The sequence below is a fragment of the Chelon labrosus genome (genome assembly GCF_963514085.1).
Source record: "Chelon labrosus genome assembly, chromosome: 4".
Lineage (NCBI taxonomy): Eukaryota > Metazoa > Chordata > Actinopteri > Mugiliformes > Mugilidae > Chelon > Chelon labrosus.
Genome location: NC_140340.1, coordinates 19,485,336 through 19,509,427, shown reverse-complemented (window position 1 = coordinate 19,509,427; position 24,092 = coordinate 19,485,336). Strand labels below are relative to the sequence as shown.

The 24,092-nt window shown below is 40.9% G+C and overlaps 1 protein-coding gene across 2 annotated transcripts in view; it reads left to right on the top strand.

Moving 5' to 3' along the window:
* Positions 1-24,092, top strand: part of igsf21a (immunoglobin superfamily, member 21a) — a gene marked incomplete at its 5' end in the record, with an annotated part of 178,488 nt that overhangs the window by 55,740 nt on the left and 98,656 nt on the right. For both annotated transcript variants that reach the window (XM_084542119.1, XM_084542118.1), the window contains one exon: positions 5,224-5,336. In XM_084542119.1, coding sequence (XP_084398245.1) covers positions 5,224-5,336 — 113 coding nt within the window. The remainder of the gene's footprint in view (positions 1-5,223; positions 5,337-24,092) is intronic.

Sequence of the window (24,092 nt, the reverse complement as noted above, 5' to 3'; positions counted from 1 at the left end):
TTTTTTTTTTGCCATCGGAATATTAGGCCGCGTTTTAACAAGGGCATCAAGCATAACAAGAAATATTGCTTCGTTGGAACACTTTCAACAAAGAACTGGCAAATAAAATGTGTTTAATTTATGAACTCATTTGGATTGCGTTCGATGGATATTGAATTGCGTGGGTAGTATGCCCTCTTGTCTTGGTCTGTGCAGGCTGCAGCCGCTCCAGTTTCTCGTAGGGATTATTTGAAATGTGAACTTCTCCGGCATAAGTGCATAACCCGTGTAATTTGCTCTTTTAAAAAAACTCCTCATCCCTCCCTGCATGCTCTGGTCCATTTTTCCGTCATTGGCCGTGCGGCATTTTCCTCTGTGCCAGATACTCAATGAATTGTTCACAATTAATCCCTGCAACCACAGAAGAGGACCACCGTGTAGAAATCGCAAGGAATGTTGTACCACCTATGACTAAATATGTCCATTACGTAAAGCAAGACACCCACTTAACTAAGTATTCCACAGAGGTAGTTGACATTCTTGTAACATGAATTTCCACTACCGCTCTGGAAAACTCACACAGAGACATTTACAAGGCCAAGCTGCTCCTCTTGTGGGTTCATAGTAAGTGGTGAGGATTTTCTCTAAGAGCATGAGCTCTGTGTTAATGACATGCAGTCTCCGGAAAGGTTTATCCATTCAATTTGACTCTGGAGAGAAGATCTCTTCAGCCTGCTGATTAAATTAAGATTCTTTAATAAGCATATCTAGGTGCACTGACACGAGAGACAAGCAGATCTGTGTCTACCAATGCAGATACACAAGACCCATTTTAGAGGCAAATCATTTCCTCACAGTGATGTCTTTTTTTCCAGCAGTTTTGTGTAGTTTTGAATTATTCAAAACGGTGGTAGTATTATTCCTTTTGACACTGTCCTAAACGTGATGTAAACCCATGTAATTCTGGACAGCCGTACTATTTAACAAATGCGTCCTGCTTTTTGAGGGACAGCAGCAGAGTGCAGTGCATGATTTCATGAAAGAACCTGTGAGAGATTAGCGCGTAAACTTTGACACTTTTGCAGCTGACACTGATTCCGTAGATATTTTGATGACTCACTGCGAACGTTTCTGGGACGCTCACTGTCGGGGGTGGATCACTAACATCTAAGGGGAATAGAGCAGTTTGTTGAAGTTTTGCATGGATTTATGTAGACACCGTGTTAAAGGTGCATGACGCAGCCGAATTGTGTCAGTGAACGAATCTCTGTCAGTAAAAACCTTAACACGACCTTCTGTCTTTGAAATGCATATCAAGTGCATGTATGTGGCTGCATTGAGAATGAGTGACATTTAAACTGTCAGGATGTAACGTGACATACTGTAATGGGGATTGTTGAGGTAGTGGGTTTTTGAAACGTGTCAAAATCCATGACCAGTGCAGTAACAAAATAAGGAAATAAATAAAAGTAAACAAATTGTTGACGCTACCTTGCTTTCTTGTGCTACCAGTGCTAATTTTAGTAAAATAGATCATTCAAGGGCAACCACAGGTTAAAGTAAACAGAACAAAACAAACTATGTAAAAAATAAAAAATAAAAAAGAGCACATACAAAAAGTCTATGCAATCTGGAGATCCTTAAAAGGAAGACTGCCATTAGGTTAATTTCCTTAAATCAACCTAATGGCAGGACGAGGAACCACACATGGTAACTTCAGCACACATTTTAAATTGCATCCCGGTGCCCCACAATGAGGTCGAGAAACGTGGTTTTTCCCCAGCCAATCAGTAAAGATCAAGGCAACATTCTCAGGTCAAATCAGTTTCCAGTGTGGTCTACAAGGTCTACCTTTGCATGAACACTGAGCGTAACTGATTTATTAGGTACCATGAAAAAGAGGCTTAATGTTGTCTAATGTGGAGTTACTTTTCTGCTTAATTTCAAGATTAATTGCTAGTAGTTTAAAATTAAGTATTTTGAACTTGGCTTATGTGTATTATGGTTTCTTGGTATATATTCTTCTTGACCTATTTGTATTTGTGTTTTGGGTTTAAGGTTTTTCACCTGCTTTTGGCCACGTCAACTTTCAAAATAAAAGAAAGAAAAGAAAGAATTGATTCCTGGTCATTGAGTGAATTCCAGTCCAAGTCATCCGTTGCAAGCTGCCCTTTCAAGTGGGGGAAACTGCGGGGTTTAACCTCACAAGAGTGAGGACCACTTGACAGATAATGTGTGTAGGTTGACAAGTGCCTGAATCAGCACTTATGTTCTAATGGTCTAAGTACATGTTTACATTTTTTTACCACTTAACGGGGAACTACTGTTTTTTTACAACCTGGACCTTATTTACGATTGTTTAATCGCCCATATAACTTTTGTGTAATTTGTAGTCACTCAGGAGATATTTTGATCCGCGTATATCCATATAATGGGAGTGACTGGGGCACCGAAACACAGCCTCTAAATAACGCATTATCTGCCTCGAAACTCGTTCAAAGTCCGAAGTTACCTGTTATCATCATCCGGGGTCTGTAGATTGACCTACAGACCCCGGATGATGTCTTCTGACCAGGATGATGTCATCTCTGAGCGCCGCGCACAGTTTGCTACTGCTAGTTTTTTACAACATGGCTGAATATTTTTCCGATTCTGAGGTTGTGGACGAACCATAGCAGTAGCAAATTACAGGTAAACAAGCCGACCGTTGCGGGTGCACGCGGCGCTCAGAGATGACATCATCCAGGTCAGAAGACATCATCTGTAAGTCTGTAGGTCAATCTACAGACCCCGGATGATGGTGAGTAAACGATCATATTTTATGCCAGAAATAAGGTCGTTGTAAAGGTTGTAAAGAAACAGTAGTTCCCCTTTAAAGGGCCATATATGGTACTTTCATTGACCTTGATCTTCTACATACAAATAAAACAGTTTGAAAAGTTAAAAAAAAACAAAAACAAAAAAAAAAAAAGTCTTCTTATGCTCTACAATAACACTCTAGGCTTCGAATTTAGAATTTCCAAGTATTACATTGTGTGCCCTATAAAGCGTGAACACACTTGACTAACAAGTTTGCCTGATACGACAAAGTTCTGTCCTCTTGCACGGAAATATGAACAAATCGCAAAAGCGAAGTGTCAACTCATTGTATTCATTCGTATTCCAAATACTCATTCATCATATTTCAGCAATCCACGGACAAGGACAACTGTCAGTGATAATCATGGTTCTCTGAATTCCATCTCGTTTCTTCCTGCGCTATAGTAAAGCTCGGATGACAGCTTACAAAACCTTCGGTAAAGTACACTGCGTGCTGACAGTTAACAGGTCCCTCGGTTAAATTATAAGCGAAAGAGAAACAAACACACAAGCTCGGCGGTGAACTCTGGATGTCAGCACATTTGGGTTCAGGAACTGTTAGCCGAGTGCAAAGGGTTACAGGGTTCGACACGTGTTACATATAACAGCGAGGGTGCGTGCTGTGAGAGTGTTTTCTGGGAATGTGTTTTTTTTTTTTTTTTTCTAGACAGATTTAAGCCTTATACTTGCACATCCATTCTGGGACAGCTTTGAATTGGTTTGTTGAGTCTCTTTGATTTCAATCTTTCTAAATTATTCAGCGTACTCCCTACAAATACCTGAGTCTAAAAACAAAGCACTTTATTAAGGGTAAACCTCTCTGTGGTCTTCCTTCCTTACTTTGTAGCTGATTACCTCACAGTTTGTGTCATTCTATCAGCGTCAAGATATAAGTAGTATACATTGCGATTATATATTTCACTATGAATTTTTCACTCTGCCTGTTTTGTGTGATATAATCATCTCATTAAACACTAAGTGTGTTATCTGCTGCTGTATGGGTAGAAGGTTGCTTGTCTGTCTCTGGGTCTCTCTGGTGTAGCCGGATTTAAATAAATACTTTTTTCACCAATATATAAACTAGATATTGTATATTTTGGATACGTGTCGATATATTTTTGGACACTACATCTGAGCCTCGCCCAATTAAGTTTTGCATTACCTTCCTACAGTCTTCATTCATTCGCCTGCCTCCGGTAGTTTGGAAGTATTTTCTCTCAGGTCTTCTCATTATCACCAGGTAATTGCCTTTGTATCCTTGCATTTTTACTTAGAGATATAATCTCATGCCCATGCTGAGCTGTTATCACTCTGTGCGTGTGTATGAGTGTGTGGAACAGAAGAATACAAAGTGCTGATGATCTGGCAGAATACAGCACGTAGCATTCACTCGAGATTTTACTTTTGTCTCGGGTAGTCTTATTTACTTATGCTTTGTTTTTGCCTTTTTTTTTGGGGGGGGGAGATTAGCGTAGGTATCTGTGACTTGTAAGTGTGTGCTGTCTGTTTATGGCTGTTATCACAAAAGTTTCTGTTATATTTTCAGTTGCATTACATTAAGGACGCTCTTGGGGTGTATACTGTGTGTGAATTATTGCAAGTGACTTGCAATTATCAAAAGCAACGGCAGCATTACCCTTTAAATATGTTTCCACCGTGGAACCAGTGCTTCTGTTTTTGTCGGTTCTGACGTTTCTTACTACGTTCTTCACCGACTCTGAATGAGAAACTGTTCGCAATGATCCCTGTGATGCCGCAGGAACGCCTTTGCCTCTCTCTGAGGTTGACTTGGGATGTTTATCCAAGGCCAAACTACTTCAAATAAATAAGCGGTGAACGGCTTAAGCAGACTGCATCCGACAAGATGTACAGGTTATATCGCACAGGATAATGTAACGTGAGAAACCAATATGTCTTTTATACAACCACGAAAATCTTAGACATTTTTCTATTTCAATATGAATTTATAATTTGAGTAAACAGAGCGGATATTACTGCACACTACAGAGAAATAATTGCTCTGATACCTGCTACATGTGCACAGTGGCTTTTTTGTTTGTTTGAGTCTCTAAAGCAGAGTGGGGTCACTAAAAATGAATGTCTTCCCTTTTTAAATAACTATCACCGAAATGCTGTTTACCAAGAAAGACCTACGTGGGAGAGTGCTTGTTTTATAATTGCATAAGGATGAATCATGACATTTTTCCAAAGAGATTGCAGACCCAGGCAATTTTTAGCTTTTTAAAATAATTCATGACTGCAATATCTGCTGTCTAGCATTTACATCTACGGGAGCAATATCACGCAAGAATAAACTTGTTTTAAGCGTTTTTATAGTCTGTGATTATAATGTAACTTTTTCCCCCATCCTTTTTTTTGTTTCAGGATATCTGACAGTTACCATAGAGCCTCTGCCTCCTGTCGTTGTGGGCGAAACCGTTACTCTCAAGTGTAACTTCAAAACCGACGGAAGGCTTCGAGAGATTGTTTGGTACAGGGTGAGTAAACCTGTCTACACTTTTAAGCACTAGATCTACATCTATTTCTGCCATCTGAAGGAGTTCACTGCCGTGGTATCAATGCTAACGGTATATGATATCACAGGTTTATGGGTGTGTTAGGACAACGAGCGTGCGCCGTCAAACTGCAAACTTGTTAGGAAGCAAGCTATTATATTGGCCAGCTGTATGGGAGGCATCACTGGCTGTTGCTTGGGAATTTAATTTCTCAATCTGCTGGTCATCACCATCGTTTCTTAATAGTTCACAGCTGGCGACTCAACATTTATTACAATCCCAGTTGGCGTACAGCACTGCTTAAGTGCTGCTAATAATTAAATTGCTGTTGATGAAGTAAAAAAAAAAACAAAAAAAAACTTTGCATATCCAAGATGGATTTGTTTTTAAGTTCTGTGTGGAAGTAAATCTGTGAAATATTACAGTTCAGAGTGGAAAAAATTTGTCTCACTTAAAGGGAGTCTGTGATAAGCACTCGAATTGAAAAGCAGGAGCAGCTGCTACTGTCACATCATTGCCCGACTATTTGTATTTGCCAAAAAACCCTCCGATGATTCTTGAGGGCAGTGCGGGTTTGCTCTGTAACTGTGTCTGATTTTCACGTTGGGGAAGTTGTTGAGTGGCGACTGGATTTGTACAATGCAGCACAGACGAGCTGTAAACCCTGGAATGTTTTCAACCTAGCCAAGGGGACTCCCATAAAATGCACTCTTGCTCTGCATTGTGTCATTTATGAGGCTTGTGGAGCGCTCTAATGACTGATGGGTTTCCAAACCAAACAAGTAAACAGCAAGTGTAACTTTGCTGAGGCCGGGATTCTTTTATGTGCAGCTCTGACTTTACCTCGGGAGGCGGCTGGATTCTTGAGAGACTTAGGATCACACGAGAAGTACCACTTGACAGACTCCAAGCTCTGCACTTACCCACAGAGGTGTAGGCCATCATTGTCTTGTGAGGGACTACTGGTGGTTGTGGGTGTGCTTTAGGTGTGATATTGGTCACCCCCAAAAGCTGTTACATACTCTGTGAGAAGTTAGTTCTCTACGCAAAAACACATCAGCCCGGGCAGAACTTTTTTTTCCCGTGTGGTGTCGACTATTCTGTGATTGGTCAGAAATTGGAAGTGGTTAATGAGGAAAAGCAGTGGGAGCGGTGGGAGGGCCCTATGAAGACTTCCCACTTGAGTTTCTTGTTCAGTATAAATTACCCGGCCAAAACTAACTTTTTTCTTGTTCTCGCAGCCCTGGGAGCAAGAGCAAACTTCTCGCTTCTCGCAGAGTATGTAACCAGATTGAGAGTCCCTGTTATGTGCAGATGTTCTTTACTGACATCCTAACAACATCGCTTTTATTGTGTGTTTTCTTTTTGTAATATCTTACTATGTAAAGCTATGTTTGTTGATTTGATTGTTTGAAGTTATCCAGCTAGACAGATGGTTCACATAATCACCTGGCATGTATTTTTTGAAAATGCCTTGTCTTTTCCAAACTGTTTACAAGGACAGCCTCCCAGATGGTTCTTTGCAACAAACCATCTGAAGCATCAGGTTGCCCCTGACCTCCGCCCTCAGTGGCTGCTGCCTTAAGGAGCATTCTATTCTAAACACAGGCATTTATGTATCCAGCAACAGGCAGAGAGAACTGATTATGAAAAAATAATCGTTACGATGCCATCAGGTGAACGTTGTTATTGACTGTAAGAAAAGCAGCACCTGGAGCTTCCGGAGCTCGACTCACACTGAGCTAAACGTCGGGATATATCCACCTATGCTGCATCATAAATTTTGAGCATTTCATTTTTATTTGTCTCTTACGAGTCTAGTTTAATCGAATTGGGAAGTGTGCCACACTGACAACAGTTCACTCATTTCAATCGGATTGAGGTGAGGAAGAGAAATAAATAAAAAAAATCAATCTGACTAATATCTCGCAACTTCTCAAAGTTGTTTCAAAGAGTTTCAAAGGAGCTACTTATTCTTGTCTTGTTACGCTCCGTCAGTACTGGCTCCTAATAAACTATTCAGAGTGTAAACTGAACTTGATATCTGAGCATCCCATCAGCTAGGTTCACTGAACAGTCAGCCGGCTCAGGTCAGCTCCTCACTGGCACTTTTGCCAATATGCAATCATTTCTGGTTAATTCTGCATTCAGCAGAATTTTTTTTTTTACTATTATTATTTTATCGCAGCGTTTGATAATTTGCAAATGTTGAGTCCGACGCCGTGGTGACATTCACCTTGGTTTTCACCCTCTAAACTCAGCCGGAACACGAGTCATTAATGAGCGGGAGGTTTATTGCTCAGGCAGAAATTCTATCTTTAGAGAAGCTTCTGCTTTCTCACTTTTATTATTGTGAAATAAAACAGTGTCTCTGGACTCATCTTAGCAAATGCTGACCTTTCAAGGTAGGACAAAAAGAGATTTATGGCACTTTGCACATTCACCTTAGTATCATAGATCATTTTCATTGCTTTGACAATTTCATTTAATCAAGCAGCCTCAGTAGAGCATTGTTTTGCTTATACTTTCTGTCAGATTTCTGAAGTTCCTATCAGTGGCTACATACTGTAGTTTAAATAACCGCCTTGAGAATAGAGCTGCCCATATTAAGTGTCCTCACGGGGAAAGGGAGGAGGTTGTAATAGAAATCAGCCCCATCTTTCCAGTGGCTGCTGCTCAGCACAACCGCTGATAAATTATAAATCAATTGTGCACACTCGGCTGCCAAAGTTTCTTTAATCTCTGCCTTTTATTTGACTAAATACTGTTGACTTCTCATTTTACCTCCTGTTCAAATGGAACAGGGGTTGATACTCACCTGGGGAGTCCTCGTATCTAATCGAAGCTCGGCCGATCAAGTGAAGGGCTGAACAAACTGAAGACTTCAGTTCCTGACGTATTCTGTTTGAGGATTTTTTAAAAGCTTAACACTCTCATACCGCCATCAGAATTAGCATGTTTTAGGATGTACTTAAGATTATTTTAGAGGACCTTTCAAGCTCAAATTCTCGGCAGTACATTCAAAACTAGAGAGATAAAAGTAATGGATTTGATATGAGGTCCCCCATCGTTTCTGTTATATAAAAGCATTTTGTATTTTCTTTTATCCCCTGAATTGTGAGTGACTTATTTTATGGTGACATTGCTTGACTTAAGTTTGTGAAAGGGTCTTAATGAGAAGACGTGCTGTCCATTGCTGTTCAGCTTAGGCATTAGCTGCACAATTGTTCATGCAATTATTTATCACTTCCCGATGACATTAATCCTTTGCAGCCTCATTGTTTGGGGCCCCGCTGCTGTATCTGTAAAAGTGTTGATAGCAACTGCAAAATGAACCATATGTTTATCCTCAAACATGTGAGGATGAAGAGTAACCATGTCACAGGCTGACCTTGAAGGTGACAAAAATGGAGAGAAGATTTGTTATTTTATCAAATAAGTATTACATGTATTTTCCATTAGATTTTACAGAACAGCGATTTAAAAAATATATATATATTAATACGAAACATTTATTATTATGGTGACAAAGTGTTTTTTTGAACTGATGAAAGAGGCAAAGGATCTCCGGGACCCCAAACAGCACTTTAGAATTAATGAGTTGCAAACTGCAGACTAAATCTGATGACTAAATGTAAACAGTGTTTACCAGTGTAAGAACTCTGCACGGTCTGCAATGTCTACCGCCCCCGTGCATTGTTGTGAGGTTGGTTTTGTGATGAATGGAGATTATTCATTAAAGTCACCAAGTGGAGTAGGCAAGAAAAAAATGTTAAGAATGGATGCAGGTGCAAATGCAGCTTTAACCAACAAAAGAAACTAATAACATTTTTGGACCGTCCTGTTTTTTTTTTCCTTTCCTCCTACCCTTACTCTTTATAATAATAATAATAATACATTTTATTTATAGGCGCCTTTCACGACACTCAAGGTCACCGTACAAATTGTTTAAAATAAAACACAATTCAATACACGAAATAGTTAAAATAAAACACAATTAAGATACACACAAGCAAATAGAACATATAGTTACATACAAATGACAGATAGAATGGGAGATAGAAGTGAGACTATGGAATGGAGTAGGCCTGTCTGAATAAATTAGTTTTGAGCTGAGATTTGAAGGTGGTGACTGAGTCTGAATTTTTTAAGTGTTCCGGGAGGGCGTTCCACAGGCAGGGGGCTGAATGGGAGAATGCTCTGAACCCCATGGTGGTCAAGCGAGCAGGTGGGATGGTGAGGTGTTGTGATGAGGATGAACTAAGAGTGCGGGCAGGAATGTTTATTTGGAGGGGCGAGGTTGTTTAATGCCTTGAAGGTGAGAAGTAGGACTTTGTAGTTGATACGTAATTTGACAGGAAGCCAGTGGAGTTGTTGCAGGACCGGTGTTATGTGACTTATGGAGGGGGTTCTAGTGATGATTCGTGCGGCGTAGTTTTGAACCAGTTGTAGCTTATGGATGGATTTGTCAGGTAAACCAAATAAAAGGGAGTTGCAATAGTCCAGACGGGACGTGACCAGGCTATGGACAAGAGTGGCAGTATTTTCAGGTGAGAGGGATGGACGGAGACGGGAGATATTGCGTAGGTGAAAATTGGCTGAACGGGTGATGTTGTTAATATGAGAATGGAAAGAAAGAGTGGTGTCAAGGATGGCACCCAGACTCTTAACCTGGCGAGAGGGGGAGACTGGGGAATTGTCAATTTGAATAGAGAAGTTTTTTATATTAGATAGGGTGGTTTTGGTGCCAATGAGAAGAATTTCAGTTTTTTTTTTTTTTGACAATAATACCATAAGTGGGTTGGATGCCTTATAATAGTTTTAGTTCGTTTTAGTTTACCCAGATGGCAAACGGAGACAGGGAGCGAATGCAAGAGTGAGAGCAGTCCTCGGTAATGGATGTCGTACAGCCCTGCAGCTAATGCTTCAAGAGCAAATAAATGAGACCCTCTCAAGTGTGTATGATATTGCACTAAAGGCCATATGAATGTTTTTAGTGAGTCTTGAATACTGGCAGGTCACGGATTAAGCGCTGCGGATATGTAATACCATCAAGCTGTCATCTATGCTTTAACAGCACCCCAAATAGTAATGATGGATCATTTGATAGGGTGGTACTAATGCGCCGCCTCTGTGGGAGAAGGATTCGAGCACGGCTGTGCGCGGTGGCGCTCGGATAGGACTCCTCGAAGACGTGCGCACGGGCTCATCTCATGCAGTGCTTGTTTTAATTTATGTCGTGTCATTCTAATGAACATACACATATGGGACTTCTCCCTGTGGGCGCCCAGGTATGCCGCATTGACAGTAGAGGAACAAGTGATGTCTGTTAGCTTGCCCGTTGAGTGCACTTTGCTTAATTTTAATCACTGGATCAACTGTGTCTGCCTTCCTATCCAACCACCCCACCCCCACGCTGCCCATTATGGAATTTCTCCTTTCCCCGACATAACTCTTCTGAGATCCTCTCCCCCACCAGTACCAGTATCTTCCCTAAGACATTCCCCTAATTTACCACATCCCTGTCTGCTAGGCAAGCTCATTCTCTGATACACTTAGCTGTGTCCATCTCTGCCCATTTCATTATTATGATTCAAACTCACCTGTATTTATAATCCTGCTCTTTGCGGAATTACAGGACGTCACCCTGCGCGCCCCAGGTGCAATACTCCCACGTAGCAGGATAACATGCAGCATCAACAGCTAAAGAGAAGAAATATTAATTATGTCCCAGAGTCATTTGGTTTTTCTGTTAACAAATTGCACGCTAATCTGCATGGTTTATTGTGAGCATGAGCTACCCAGAAAAATACTGGAATCCACTCTCCACGTTTTGAACTTATTCATTCATTTTCTGTGACCGATTGTCCTGTGAAGGGCCGCGGGGGGGCTGGAGCCTATCCCAGCTGTCATCGGGTGAGAGGCGGGGTACACCCTGGACAGGTCGCCAGTCTATCACAGGGCCAACACAGAGAGATAGACAACCATTCACACTCACACCTAAGACCAACTTAGAATCACCATTTAACCTAATGAACATGTCGATGGACAGTGGGAGGAAGCCGGAGTACCCGGAGAGAACCCACACAGACACAGGGAGAACATGCAAACTCCACACAGAAAGGCCCAGTTGGCCTGGATTCGAACCCAGAACCTTCTTGCTGTGAGGCATTGTCTTGTTATTTTCTAATGAAATAAATGGAGACTGAAGATTAGAAAAGAGTGCATCTCATTTGGCCATTTCCCATTCAAATCCCCAGACAAGATTAGAAGCTTTAGCAGCCTGGCTGTTGTGGACTGTCAGTCTCGGCTGCCTCTCTCTAAATTATTTACTCATACATTCCCTAATTTTCTAAATATTCATCATCACTCTTATACATTCACGTCTTCCACCGTTTAATGGTACAGCGGACTGATTTAGACGAAAACATTTTAAAGCGGCCGCTCACAGAAATGGCGCATGTTAGACATGATTTCATTTTGTGAGCTGTCCATGAAGGTTAAGCCATGAAAATAACGCCGAGGCTTCGAGTATGATTGACTCGTGAAATACCAGCTCGCTAGCCATTTCCTGAAAGCCATCGTTGATGATATGCCAGTGGTAGAAAAAGCTTTGATGACCATATTGTTATTTAATTTAATATAAGTTACACTGAAAGTGAAAGAATATCTGGAGTGTCCTCTCCTCCCGTGTGTGTGTGCGTGCATGTGTGTGTTTTGGTATTTGTGTTGGGGAAACAAATCAACAGTTTACAATGTGTAGGAAGGACAATAACCAAAGACATTCGTAAATTTCAACCATCGACCATTAAGCACTTGTCAGATTTTAATGAAGCCATCTGCCTCAACAGAACTGATTCAGAGCGCCGCGTGTGAGTTTGCTTTACAAAATGTTACTACATACACTAGGATGTGGTGAGCTGGCACATAAAATAAAGAGGCAAAACATTTTTTAAGTTGTCCCTAGCATTTCCATTAAATCCGCTCAATGACAATGTTGTTATGGGGTCAAGTGTTTAAGCACTTTTCCATTTATTTTTATTTTTGTACTTTTATTTTGCGATTAACGGTGTGTTGGGTTGATCTCATGTCATTTTTATGCCATAAAAGAATGCATTCACTTTATGGACTTGTTCCGTGGGTGGGTTGTGCCAGTGAGTGTAGTTCTCTCCTTCTCTCTGAAAGGCCTAACACAGGTTCTTAAAGATGACACTTCGGACCCCTTTTAAACGTTCACCATTTCGGTGAATTCTCCATTTTTATTTATTTCTGTGAAAGTGTGAAAGTTAATTATATTTATCTGCATAGATTCGACTTTTGTGGGAGTCCATATCCAAATGCTGCGCGCACACTCCTTCCCTCTTGACATATTGCCATTATCTTAACAGCACAGAAGTGTTGTACACATATACGTAGGTGTTTGCCAACTGTGTTTGGACATATGCCAGCTGCCTTAGCTTAGTTACTAGGAGGAAAACACGATGCTTATATCTGGAAATATGAAAATAACTCTGCAGATAAAATGACCTGACTGCAACTTTCCAGAGCAACTTACAGCAAGAAACTGATGCACAAGTAATAGTGAGACACTTGCTGCACAAACTATGTCACCTTATTTTAATACCCTGAACCGTAACAATGCTTGTCGTACCGTTTTTTTCAGATTTACTTGTGGCCCACATGTGACAAATCCCATTAAAGCTGCTGACAGTGTCAAAGCACAGTATAACAGCTATACAAATGACTTATCTCTTGTCATAGCCTGCCAAGAAATATAGCAAAGCATTACCTGAGGGCATCGTGTCACCGGATTTACTGTTGTCTCTTTCTGTCACATGTTACCTCCAAATTCAATGGCAAAGATATGTTACCGGATACTCGACTGGAAAGTGGAGTGTTTTTCTAGCCGGTAATCCCGTCTCTTGACTGTGGAGAGACACAGGAGGCGTCATATGTTAAATCCGAGTTTAAAATCTTCAAGACATGGTTGCCCGGGCAACCGGAATCTGTGAGTTCAGAGCAGAGCTTGCACAGAGTGTGCATGCACCGCACAATCCTGTGGGGGTGTCTAGCGTCCTGCTGTTTTATCCCCAAGTGTGATTGTCTGGCTTCAAAATTGCTTGTCTCAGTTATTATCAGTGGCAACGTACAGTTGCACATGAACATTCTGTGTCGTTGTCTGCGTAAAAGTGCCATTTATGAATGTCATTTTCGGTTTCTAAATTGGTAGTGCAGGCGGCGTGTTCTTGTGAAAGAAATATCGAGCTTTATTCAGCCTTAGATTTGTTCAATAATTTTTCAGGTTTTTTCAGGTTTTGAGCTCAGGCCGCTTCAAGTTAAATCACTGTCATTTGGTGTCGTCCTAGAGACTGTAGGCCACATAAGTAGGTGTACAAATGGTCCATAATAAATATTTATTCTACTGTGTCCTGTCATATAGGTGGCTGGAGGGCTCTGCACTTTGGTGTGTGTTTGGGGGGGGGGGGGGGGGGGGGGGCGGGTGTATGTGTGTGTCTCTGTGTTTTTACGGGGTTGGGAGGGTTGGATTTTTGTCATTGCGGTTTTTAGCCTCTGTGAGGCACTTTGTATTGCTTTTAAAAGGTATGAAAAGTGGCATATAAATAAAATTTGATTTGATTTGATTTGATATAGATTTGACATGCATGCATGCTGTTATGATTATTAGAGAAGCTCTGAAGGGGATTCATCGATTTTACAATGCACTTGCTCCTATGTTTACCCTTGCTCTCTCATTTTTAGTTCAGTGCACTGAGAAATTCATCTGTCTTTGCATGCGTTACCACAGCCTTATCAACAAAGAGTAGTGCAGATCACTATCGACACCACTGCCCATGATGCTGCTCTGAGGTCTGTGCCAAAGGGCTTCCCTGGCCTCTGTCCATGGTGCTGATCTGACTCTGGCTGCCAGAGCAAGTAACATTGCTTCAATCGTCCCATGAATCTCCCCTCGGGGAAATTCAGCACCTGGGAGAATTAACCTGCTTGTTAAACCGTAGCACATTCAGCTGATTTATTTTTTATTTTTTTCCTTATTTAAAGTGTATAGCCAAGATTCAAGCTGTTGTGCCTCGTCGTGACGAAAGACAATAATATCATTCATCTATAATCTGTGAACAGACTTATTTCGGACAGAGAACATTTTTGAATGTCAACTGTTTTGTTTTTGTTTTTTATCCGTAAATAAGGCATGAGTCCTGTTCACATCTACAACAATTCGCTCATTGTCTATCGCTCTGGTTGCCTAGGTAACTCTCTTGTATATTTCCCACCTCAAATGTTTCAGAGTGCAACAATCATCTCCATCTGGATTCACCTGATGCTCCAATCTTGCTATGAGCACAGTGAATATTTTGGTATTTGCTTTAAAGATTACAAAGGCCGTATCACGTCGACAGTTCAAACTCAAAAACAGTGAATTCTTCTACACACTGTCATTTGGCGTAGACCTTGCCCTCCATAACAAGCTAACCTGCAGTTTTATCTTGAATGTAGCTACGGTGTAAATAAATGTGTATAGTCATGGGGAATGCCGAGGCCCAGGAATTAGGTTTGTGAGTTTTCGGTGCAGCTGCTCTTCCAATTTGACATGGTTGAAGCGGTGGGAGTGGACACTGGTCGTTGTGGGACTGGTTCAACTTCGAGTCAAATAATTTTTTTATCCCTACAGCTTACTGAATTTTCCATGATTTCTTGTCACCACATTGCTGCTAGTCTCTTCCTGCGTGTACACCCCTTTATGCCCAGTGAGTTATTTAGTTAGTGTGCCCTACTTGGCAGTAGTGTGTTGCTTTTCTCTTCAAACTGCTTGTTTGACTGTATAATACCATTAAAATGACTGATTGAGCATTACCCTACTTTTGTTTTGCCTCTGTGATTAGGTTTTATATGTGACCCTAAGTAGACACAAAATGCTTCTGTTGGTGAAGGAGCAATGTGTCCTTTGAGTAAGCCCGCTAGAGCCAAATGCGGTGTAATGATAATACATTTTCCAATCACTAGTCCAAGTAATAACTTGATACCCCATTTAAACACATTTTAGCATTTTTCAAGATGCACTTAGGGGCTATTAGGATCCTGATTTGGTCATTGTCTTCTCCAGTTTTATGCCTTCACCCAAATCCAATCTTACTGAGAGAGGAGCGCTCACATGTGAGCAATTTCACATATTGCATTTATAACAGAATAGTAGAACAGTTTACAGCGTTACATTCATACTGCATGTGATGAAAGGGAAGCTTTCTGCTTTCTATACGTAAAACACACTAAGACTCTGTCTGTGACCGACCTGTTTCTGCAGGGGACCAACTAACCTATTTGAAAGAGCGTCTGCTTTATAGTATTTTACTTCAAACGTGCCTGCACTCCCTCCTCTGACAAAAAAAAGTTGTCTGCCCCTTTCGACGGTGGTACAAACCTGTGTCATCTTTATTAGCCTGCTGCTCCATGCCAAATACGGTGCCCCCAAGGGGGATTGGGAGATAAGGTGATATGGATCACTGCACTGCCACCTTCCCCTTTGAGGATGTCACTAGGGCAAATAAGCAGCCTGTTATACATGGAATGATAATTACACACTTCATGTCAGCAAACTACAGGATCAGTCCCTTTTGTTATCCACAAATGGTAATGGCAACAAAGGGACAGATCATTGCTGTGCCTGTCTGAGAGCTTGTGCTGCTAGTGACTGTGATGACAATGGGATATTTTGTTTCTAAGAGTGCGTAATACCCCCTCACTGTTTGTATCTCTCATAGATCCCCAGGTATATATCAAAAGCATACACTGGATCTAATTAATTGTGTAATTCGACAAATGATTGCATAGAAAAACTCTCAGTGAGGCCATTTGTTCTTCTTCCTAATGATTCATTTTCTGTCTCTGACAGTAGAATTAAGTACAGGGTGCAGTTCATCCATATGTGAGCAGCAGTGTATAGTGCACCAGAAGCAACATAATAGTTGGTGATGCACCGATCTCAAAATGTCTCTTCCTTATATTTCAAAAACAACGGCCGTCCGGAGGAAGATTTTAATTCAGACTGCAAAACTCGTAGGCTTCTTCTTCTTTCTTAAGGCTTACAGAGCTCTTCAAATTTTCAACATGACTTCAAAATTTATTATCTCCCAACCAGAGTCATACCAGATTTTTAAAATCCATTCTCGCTATCACAGAAGGATCAAACGAGAAAGTGATTATTTAGCGATTAGGGGTGGATCAGAGCTTCTTTGTGACATTTGCATCTGAGGAGGAAGTCATTTCCATGCCAGAGGAGTCTTAGCTGTGGCCTCTACTTCGCCTCAACACAACACACTGTGAGGTCCTCTGGGAGCGTGGAAGCAGCCAAATGATTACTTGTTTCGTTCCTTGTGTATTTATTCCTCTGTTTACTTCCTTGTCGGTTTATATGGATAGACTGTGTTGAGACGTCATTTCAGCGGGTGAAAAAAACAGCTCCACACAAACAAATCAGATGATGTAAATACTTGATTGCTTTGTAAATCTGTTAATCAGTTTGTTACATGTGGTGTTTGAAACACAAATGGGAGACGTCCTGGGTTGTTCTTCCTATAAATAAATTCCATGAAAAGTCCAAAACCAGGATTGTTGGTTTTATCTGTGCAGCTAAAACCTACATACATATTTCTTTGTGCCATAAATCTCTGTTGTTGTCCAAAAAACACATTAATGACTCACAGTGTTAAACCAAGTGACCAATGTTCTTTCATTATTAGAACCGCGGGCACTTAGTGTATTTTGATTAGATCCAACTTAAAAGAGACATGCTGTTCTAAATCATCACAAGACCGCTAAGTGTGTTCTATCTAAAAACTACAGCTGTTTTAGGAAATGTAATTTAGTCTTCTTTTAAAAAAATGAATTACAGCTACACAGTTTGTGGCCATTTTTTATTTTTTTTTTCATTTCTTCAGTAGGGATGTCTGGGCTTTGGAACGAGAGCCAAGTCAAAAACTGTTGAGAGATGCATAACCATGTTTATGGGCTTGGCACAGAATTCAGATTTTCTCTGGGTCTTGGGTTCTTGGACTCATTGGTGAATTCAATAAGGATGACTGCTTGCAAAATACGGCACAACCTATTCTGGATTTGATACCAGTTTTAAGGAGTATTGTATTTATCAGCAGTTATTCTTCATAATTATACTGTACACTGATCAGGCATAACATTATGACCGCCTCCAAAACAGTTGTGACTCAGCAGAGAATGGACATGGGCCTTCTGAGGGTGTCCTGTGGTGTCTGGCAACATAATGTTAGTGGGGGACTTTGGGTCCATTGGGTTGAGGGGAGGGGCCTCTGTGGATCATCCCACAGATACTTGATCAGTTTGGGATCTAGTGAATTTGGAGGGAAGGTCAACACCTTGTGCTGTTTTTCATGTTTTTTGAGTTGTTCCTAAACCGTTTTTGTGTCTGTGCCTGTGTCAGGCTGCATCCTGGTGGGGATGGCTGCTGCCATCAAGGAGTGTCATTGCTATGGGCTGGGGGTGTCTGGTCTGGTCTAGGTGGGTGGTACATGTCCAAGTAACAGCCACATGAATGCCAGGCCCAAAGGTTTCCCAGCAGAACACTGAACTGTCACAAGATGGTCAAAGTTATTTAATTCTCCTGTCAGTGGTTTTAATGTTGTGGCCGATCTGTGTACATCTTTACTTTATTTTTGGCCTCGCTTTGGCACATAGGAGGAAGTAGGGATATGTTGTCCATCTTTCATACTAAAAAAAAAAACACTGACTGTGCACCAGCATCTCCTCAGGGGTGACGGTTACTCTGTAATTTGCTGCAAGCTGTGTTGAGAGAGTTGGTGCAGATGGAGTGTGCGCCACTTCTGCCTTATGATCTGCACAGATAAGTTTTCACAGTGAAGCACATTAGTTATCAGATATGCCAATACCGATATAACTGTGATAGGGCTCTATTACAAAATAGCATGAGAAGATAGAATTTATGCATTTACTCATTTGATTAAGTGATAGTTATAAACTCTGTAACTGCACTAAATAAATCTCACTTTTTTTAGACCAGGACTATACTCTGTGTGTTTTGGTATTTGGCCAAGCGTGTAGTTAAAACAGTTTTATCCTATCAGTAATAATATATTACTACTGGATGCCAGACACTCTCATTTAATTTTTAAGCCTTAACGTCAGTTTCATTGTGCTGTTCTTTTGTGTTCTGTGTTGACTATTTTGTGCCTGTAGTGAGATCCAAATTAACAGAATGGCTGAAATATGAATAAAAATATTAAATGTAATGTCTCGTCACTGGATTTAGTAAAAAGGCCCGAGAGCTGAAAAACTTCAGTTATGAGGGATGATATAAATTGTGAAAGTTATTACAGGAGAGAAAGAGGAGAAATGGTAGTTTGGCCTGCTATTGCAGGTGGTTTATATAACTCTGATGACATATTTTGTTCCACCTGAAATAGTGTTATAGCATGTTACCGTCATTTGACATTTTGCATATGTACAGATAGACGTGTTCCTCTGTCATTACTGCAGTCAGATGGAACATTATTATACCATGATGCAACAGCAGTGTGGAAGCAGAAATCAGCAGTATGCATAGCAATACCTGTTTCTTACATGTAAAACAAAATAACGCAAAATAATGAAATTAAAGTAGCTATCTAAGTGTTTTATGAACAAAAGGGGGTTTTGAAAAATTTGAGAAAGAATTTTTGTATTCCTTCTTTTTCCTATTCAAGGTCAGGAGGTCTCTATCCCAGGAGCCCAGTGTGGATTGAGTAAATGGCACAGTAGCACCCTAGGTGTGTCACCACTTTATCACCGTGCTAATTGGGATGCCAGTTATCAGCACATTGCACATCATTACATTGTGAGGGACAGGGATTTTTAAGCACTGATTAGGGTCAATAGTGCACTACATTTTCCCAGGATACAGGAATATGAGCTACTGAGTTAAATCTTAAGGCCTGGATACTACAAACCGACGTCAAAGAAGTACCGGCAGTGAAGGCCTGCGAATGGCGTCTCCTGTTTCTGGACCAAAAAGTTGCACTTGAACACGCTGCAAAAACTACAACCAAGGGCCTGCTGGCACACATGTTCTGGTCTTATTACCAGCAGACAAACCTTTGTTCAGAACAGGCCTCTCTTTGGACCATCAGTTAGATTATAGTTTATTCATTCTAGATGACCATTGTCTTTGTGAAAGTATTTGTGTATGTGAAGGTTTAGATTAGAAGCAGGAAGAACGCAGGTGTGCTGGCTTTTGTCACTTCTGTTTCTCTCCTTGTGCACTGGTTCGCTAAGCTCAACGGTCAATCATAGAGATCTCTCTGACCGGCTTGTTCTGACACCACTGAAAAGTCGGTGATGAGGGCCCATTGTGCCCAGTGGTGCAGGAAACAACCCTGAACTAGGGTCAAGCTCACTGACAGCCCTCGCTGGCCAATAGCCAACCGTTGACTTTGTCTCAGCATTTATCTAGAATTCAAGTGATTAAGAATGAAACATCTTTCACCGTCTAAATAAGATATGAACATTTAGTTTTGGCTATTTTCTTTTTATTTCTGCTGCTTTTCTTTTTATATTACCACAACCTCTCAAGAACATGTCAATTATGATGCGGTTGGCTCATTTTCTTTATTGTGTTCCCTCAAAATAAGTAATAAAATTAGGTTGTTATCTAGATGAATGTTGTTTGTTGATCCGTCAAACAACGCCGTGACCCCGCTGAAAAGCAGCCTAGAGCCACAACGCACGTCTGAAAACACGATTCACTTTGGCAATTTGTAATAAATTGTTTACAGTGTGTACCACTACTCTGCAACCTTGCAGCAATATCAGTAACACAATGGTACTGCAAATGGTATTGTTCCCTTTCTTGGACAGACATTCAGCGCTGTTTGGCTGTTGACTGGAAAAATAGTTTTGAAATACTCATAGTAATGCGGCCTTAACGGAACTGAGGTGATAGCATTTAATCATTCTGTGTAAATAAAACAAATGAAACTGCTCTTGTAAATGGAGTAATCAAATGAAAGGTTTAAAATACTAGAAATTATAACCGAGTAGGGAATACTGTATAGTGTCCAGTTCTGGCTTGATTGCTGCTGTGAAGCTGCACACTCAACATAATCAAAGTTAATGAATATGAAACGGTTGGCTTTTTCTTTTTTTTCTTTTTCTTTTTTTTAACATTGTGAGGAAATAATTATAATTTCCCACACGTTAGATAGCACAGTAATAAAGTTAAATTCGCTAATGTCACATATCAGGTTCAGCTCTATCGCCAAGAGAATTCGTTTATCAGGTACTAATTACTTTCCAGTGTTACTTTGTGGCAAGAAGCTTAATCACCGGTTGGATTATTTCACAGGAAACTTTCTTTTGAGCAAATAAGTCTTGTGTGGGGCAAAACACTTTAAATGTTTATGAACCTAACAAGTCGCTGCATGTTTTATATTACACCGAAACTAGAAAACCTGAATCCTTCCCTAACCTGAACCAGTGCCAAACATAATTAGACATACAAACACGCACAAATTGCGCAGACAAGCTGGATATTCATTCATTCATTCATTCATCTTCTATACCCGCTTATTCCTGTGAAGGGTCACGGGGTCTGCTGCAGCCTATCCCAGCTGTCATCGCGCAAGAGACAGGGGTACACCCTGGACAGGTCGCCAGTCTATCGCAGGGCTAACACAGAGAGACAGACAACCATTCACACTCACATTCACACCTACGGCCAATTTAGAATAACCAATTAACCTAACCAGCATGTCTTTGGACGGTGGGAGGAAGCCGGAGTACCTAGAGAGAACCCACGCAGACACAGGGAGAACATGCAAACACCACACAGAAAAGCCCAGTCGCCCCATGGATTCGAACTGGGGACCTTCTCACTGTGAGGCATCAGTGCTAACCACCTCGCTACTGTCCCGCCCCAAGCTGGATATTAAGGGTGAAAAAAAAACAACTAATAAACTACCATTACAACATGCTAATAATACATCCAGTCTCAACATTTTGCAACCTGCAGGTCATGTTGAGAATATTTTCTAATTATGTTTGTTTAGAAATTTGATCCAGATGATATCAGATTTCCCACAAAACCCATTACTGTTGCCATTTAGTCATACATAAACAGGTTTGACTTTGTTTGCTAACACATCTGTCTGAATGAGCAATTAAAAAAAAACAACAACACTGTTCTTATGGTAATTAAAATTGTCTGTAATATGACGCCCTATGTTTCCTACTTGTTCACAAATTGTAGAAGTGAAGTACGTGAGCACAGGTGGAAATGTGACCACGGTTGCCCTCAATGGAACTCGAGAGCTTGTGGTCAGGAGACTGGATGTCGTTTACGCATGGAGCTTGGTGTTCAAGTGGTGGGGCCAAACAATGCCGTCGGGCAATTACTGGTGCCTGGAAAGTACCAAGGCTAACGGTTCAGCAAGTTAACAATCGGGTAGCTTAATGTAGGGACCACAGAGGCACAATGGAGGGATGACGCTATCGGAAACATCGACATATGAATTCATCATCCACCTCCACTATTTCTTATAACGTCAGCAAACACACACACAATGCGTGAAATGTGGTTGAAGGCAAAAAAAGATAATACGAATGTTAATTGCCAGCGGGGTTCTCTGCAAAATACTCTGCTTTCAACAGTAACCAATGCCTGCATTAGTTTCATAAAAGGAGACTTAAAGTAACTTCAAAAGATAAAACCCTTATTTTTTTATCTTAAATCGTTCTCTAAGTTCTACTATAAATGAGTCTTTTGCCAATGATGAGGGTATGAAAATAGATTTTCTCCACTGATGTTTCGATGTCTTGATGGGAGCTTCATTTACTTGTTAAAATGTCTCTTGGGTTTTATTTTTTTTCCACTTTGGTCCCTTCTCGGATTCAATTCTATTATTATTATTATTATTATTATTATTATTATTGGCCTTTTTATTTAGTTTAGTTTTAAAGGAAAATCCATGGAAAATCTTCTAATCTGTGGGGATTATTCTTTGACCCTCTCTCTTCCTTTTTCACGGTGAGGTGAAGGAGTCACTCTTGGCGCTGAGAAATATTATTTTGAAAATACTATGTAATTTCTAGAGAACTGCCTTTCACTCCGAGAATATAATACAGTGTGAAATAAAGCTTTTCATCTTCCTGCTGTGTGCCCAAGCATATTCTTTTGCTCTGGATATTACACATGATTGAGGAGACATTGCCGAGAATTTGGGGACGTAGGAGGGCACAAAAGCTCAGTAGTGTTGCAAATGCAGCTCATGAAAGCTATTTTTATTTATTTTTTATTATTTTTTGTTTTATCATTAAATAAATGCAAGAAAAAAATTCATTCTTGTAGTTCCAGGACAATTATTCTTTTGTTTGTCAGAAGACTATTGCGATTGCAGAAAGATGCTGTAAGTCTCTCAGCATTACCAAATTGTTTTTACGATTTGGGACAAGTGTTCTGGGGCGGCACAGTAGCGAGGTGGTTAGCACTGATGCCTCACAGCGAGAAGGTCCCAGGTTTGAAACCATGGGCGGACTGGGCCTTTCTGTGTGGAGTTTGCATGTTCTCCCTGTGTCTGCGTGGGTTCTCTCCGGGTGCTCCGGCTTCCTCCCACCGTCCAAAGACATGTTCATTAGGTTAACTGGTGATTCTAAATTGGCCGTAGGTGTGCATGTGAGTGTGAATGGTTGTCTGTCTCTCTGTGTTAGCCCTGCGATAGACTGGCGACCTGTCCAGGGTGTACCCCGCCTCTCGCCCGATGACAGCTGGCATAGGCTCCAGCAGACCCCGCGACCCTTCACAGGAATAAGCGGTTACAGGAGATGAATGAATGAATGAATGAATGAATTCGTGTTCAATTCAATTCAATTCAATTTTATTTATATAGCGTCAATAACAATACAAATCGTCTCAAGACGCTTTACAAAAACCCGGCCTGAAACCCCCAGGCAACGGTGGCAAGGAAAAACTCCCTTTTAACAGGAAGAAACCTTGAGCAGAACCCAGCTCATATGGAGGGACCCATCTGCCTAAGGCCAGCCGCGTACAGACAGAAGAAAGAGGGGGGGGGGGGGGGGACACACAGCAGTCAACATTCTATATAGTAATAGCACAGAATTGCATGACTAGTAGTAGATAGGAAATTAGAGGGCAAGAGCTCTGTGCCAGAGAAAAGAAAGTGGAGGATGCGAGTGTTCTGATATTTCACATGGACAAGTGAACAGACTTGAGCTCCTTGAGGCTTTTGTTCTTCAGTGTTCTTTTCACATAGCCTTGAACATGTTCCTGTTGAAAGAAAAGACCCATGAAGATGCAAAGATCTTAACATTCAAAAAGAAGTCCTTATAACTTCTGTTAATAATATGTAACACACATAACTGTTCAGATCGTTTTGTATTCGAACAATGTAAACGTGTTCTTGAGCCTCCATCGTATTTATCAGAACTGCACCCATACATCGCACAAGGTTGTCGGCCCCTAGCACTGTGAGCTCGTCACGCTATCTCTACTTTAGGTTTTAAAAGCTGGGTCTCTCTTTTTGTCTGTTCAGCCGTGATGGCTGCCCTACACCTCCTGCATCTCCTGAATTCTGCATTTCACAAGCCACATCTGTCCTTCATGACACAATGGCAAACTGCATTCTGTCTTTACGCTGTATCAGTCAACGGTAGAGCCGTTTAGTTTGATAAAAAGGTTTGAAAAGT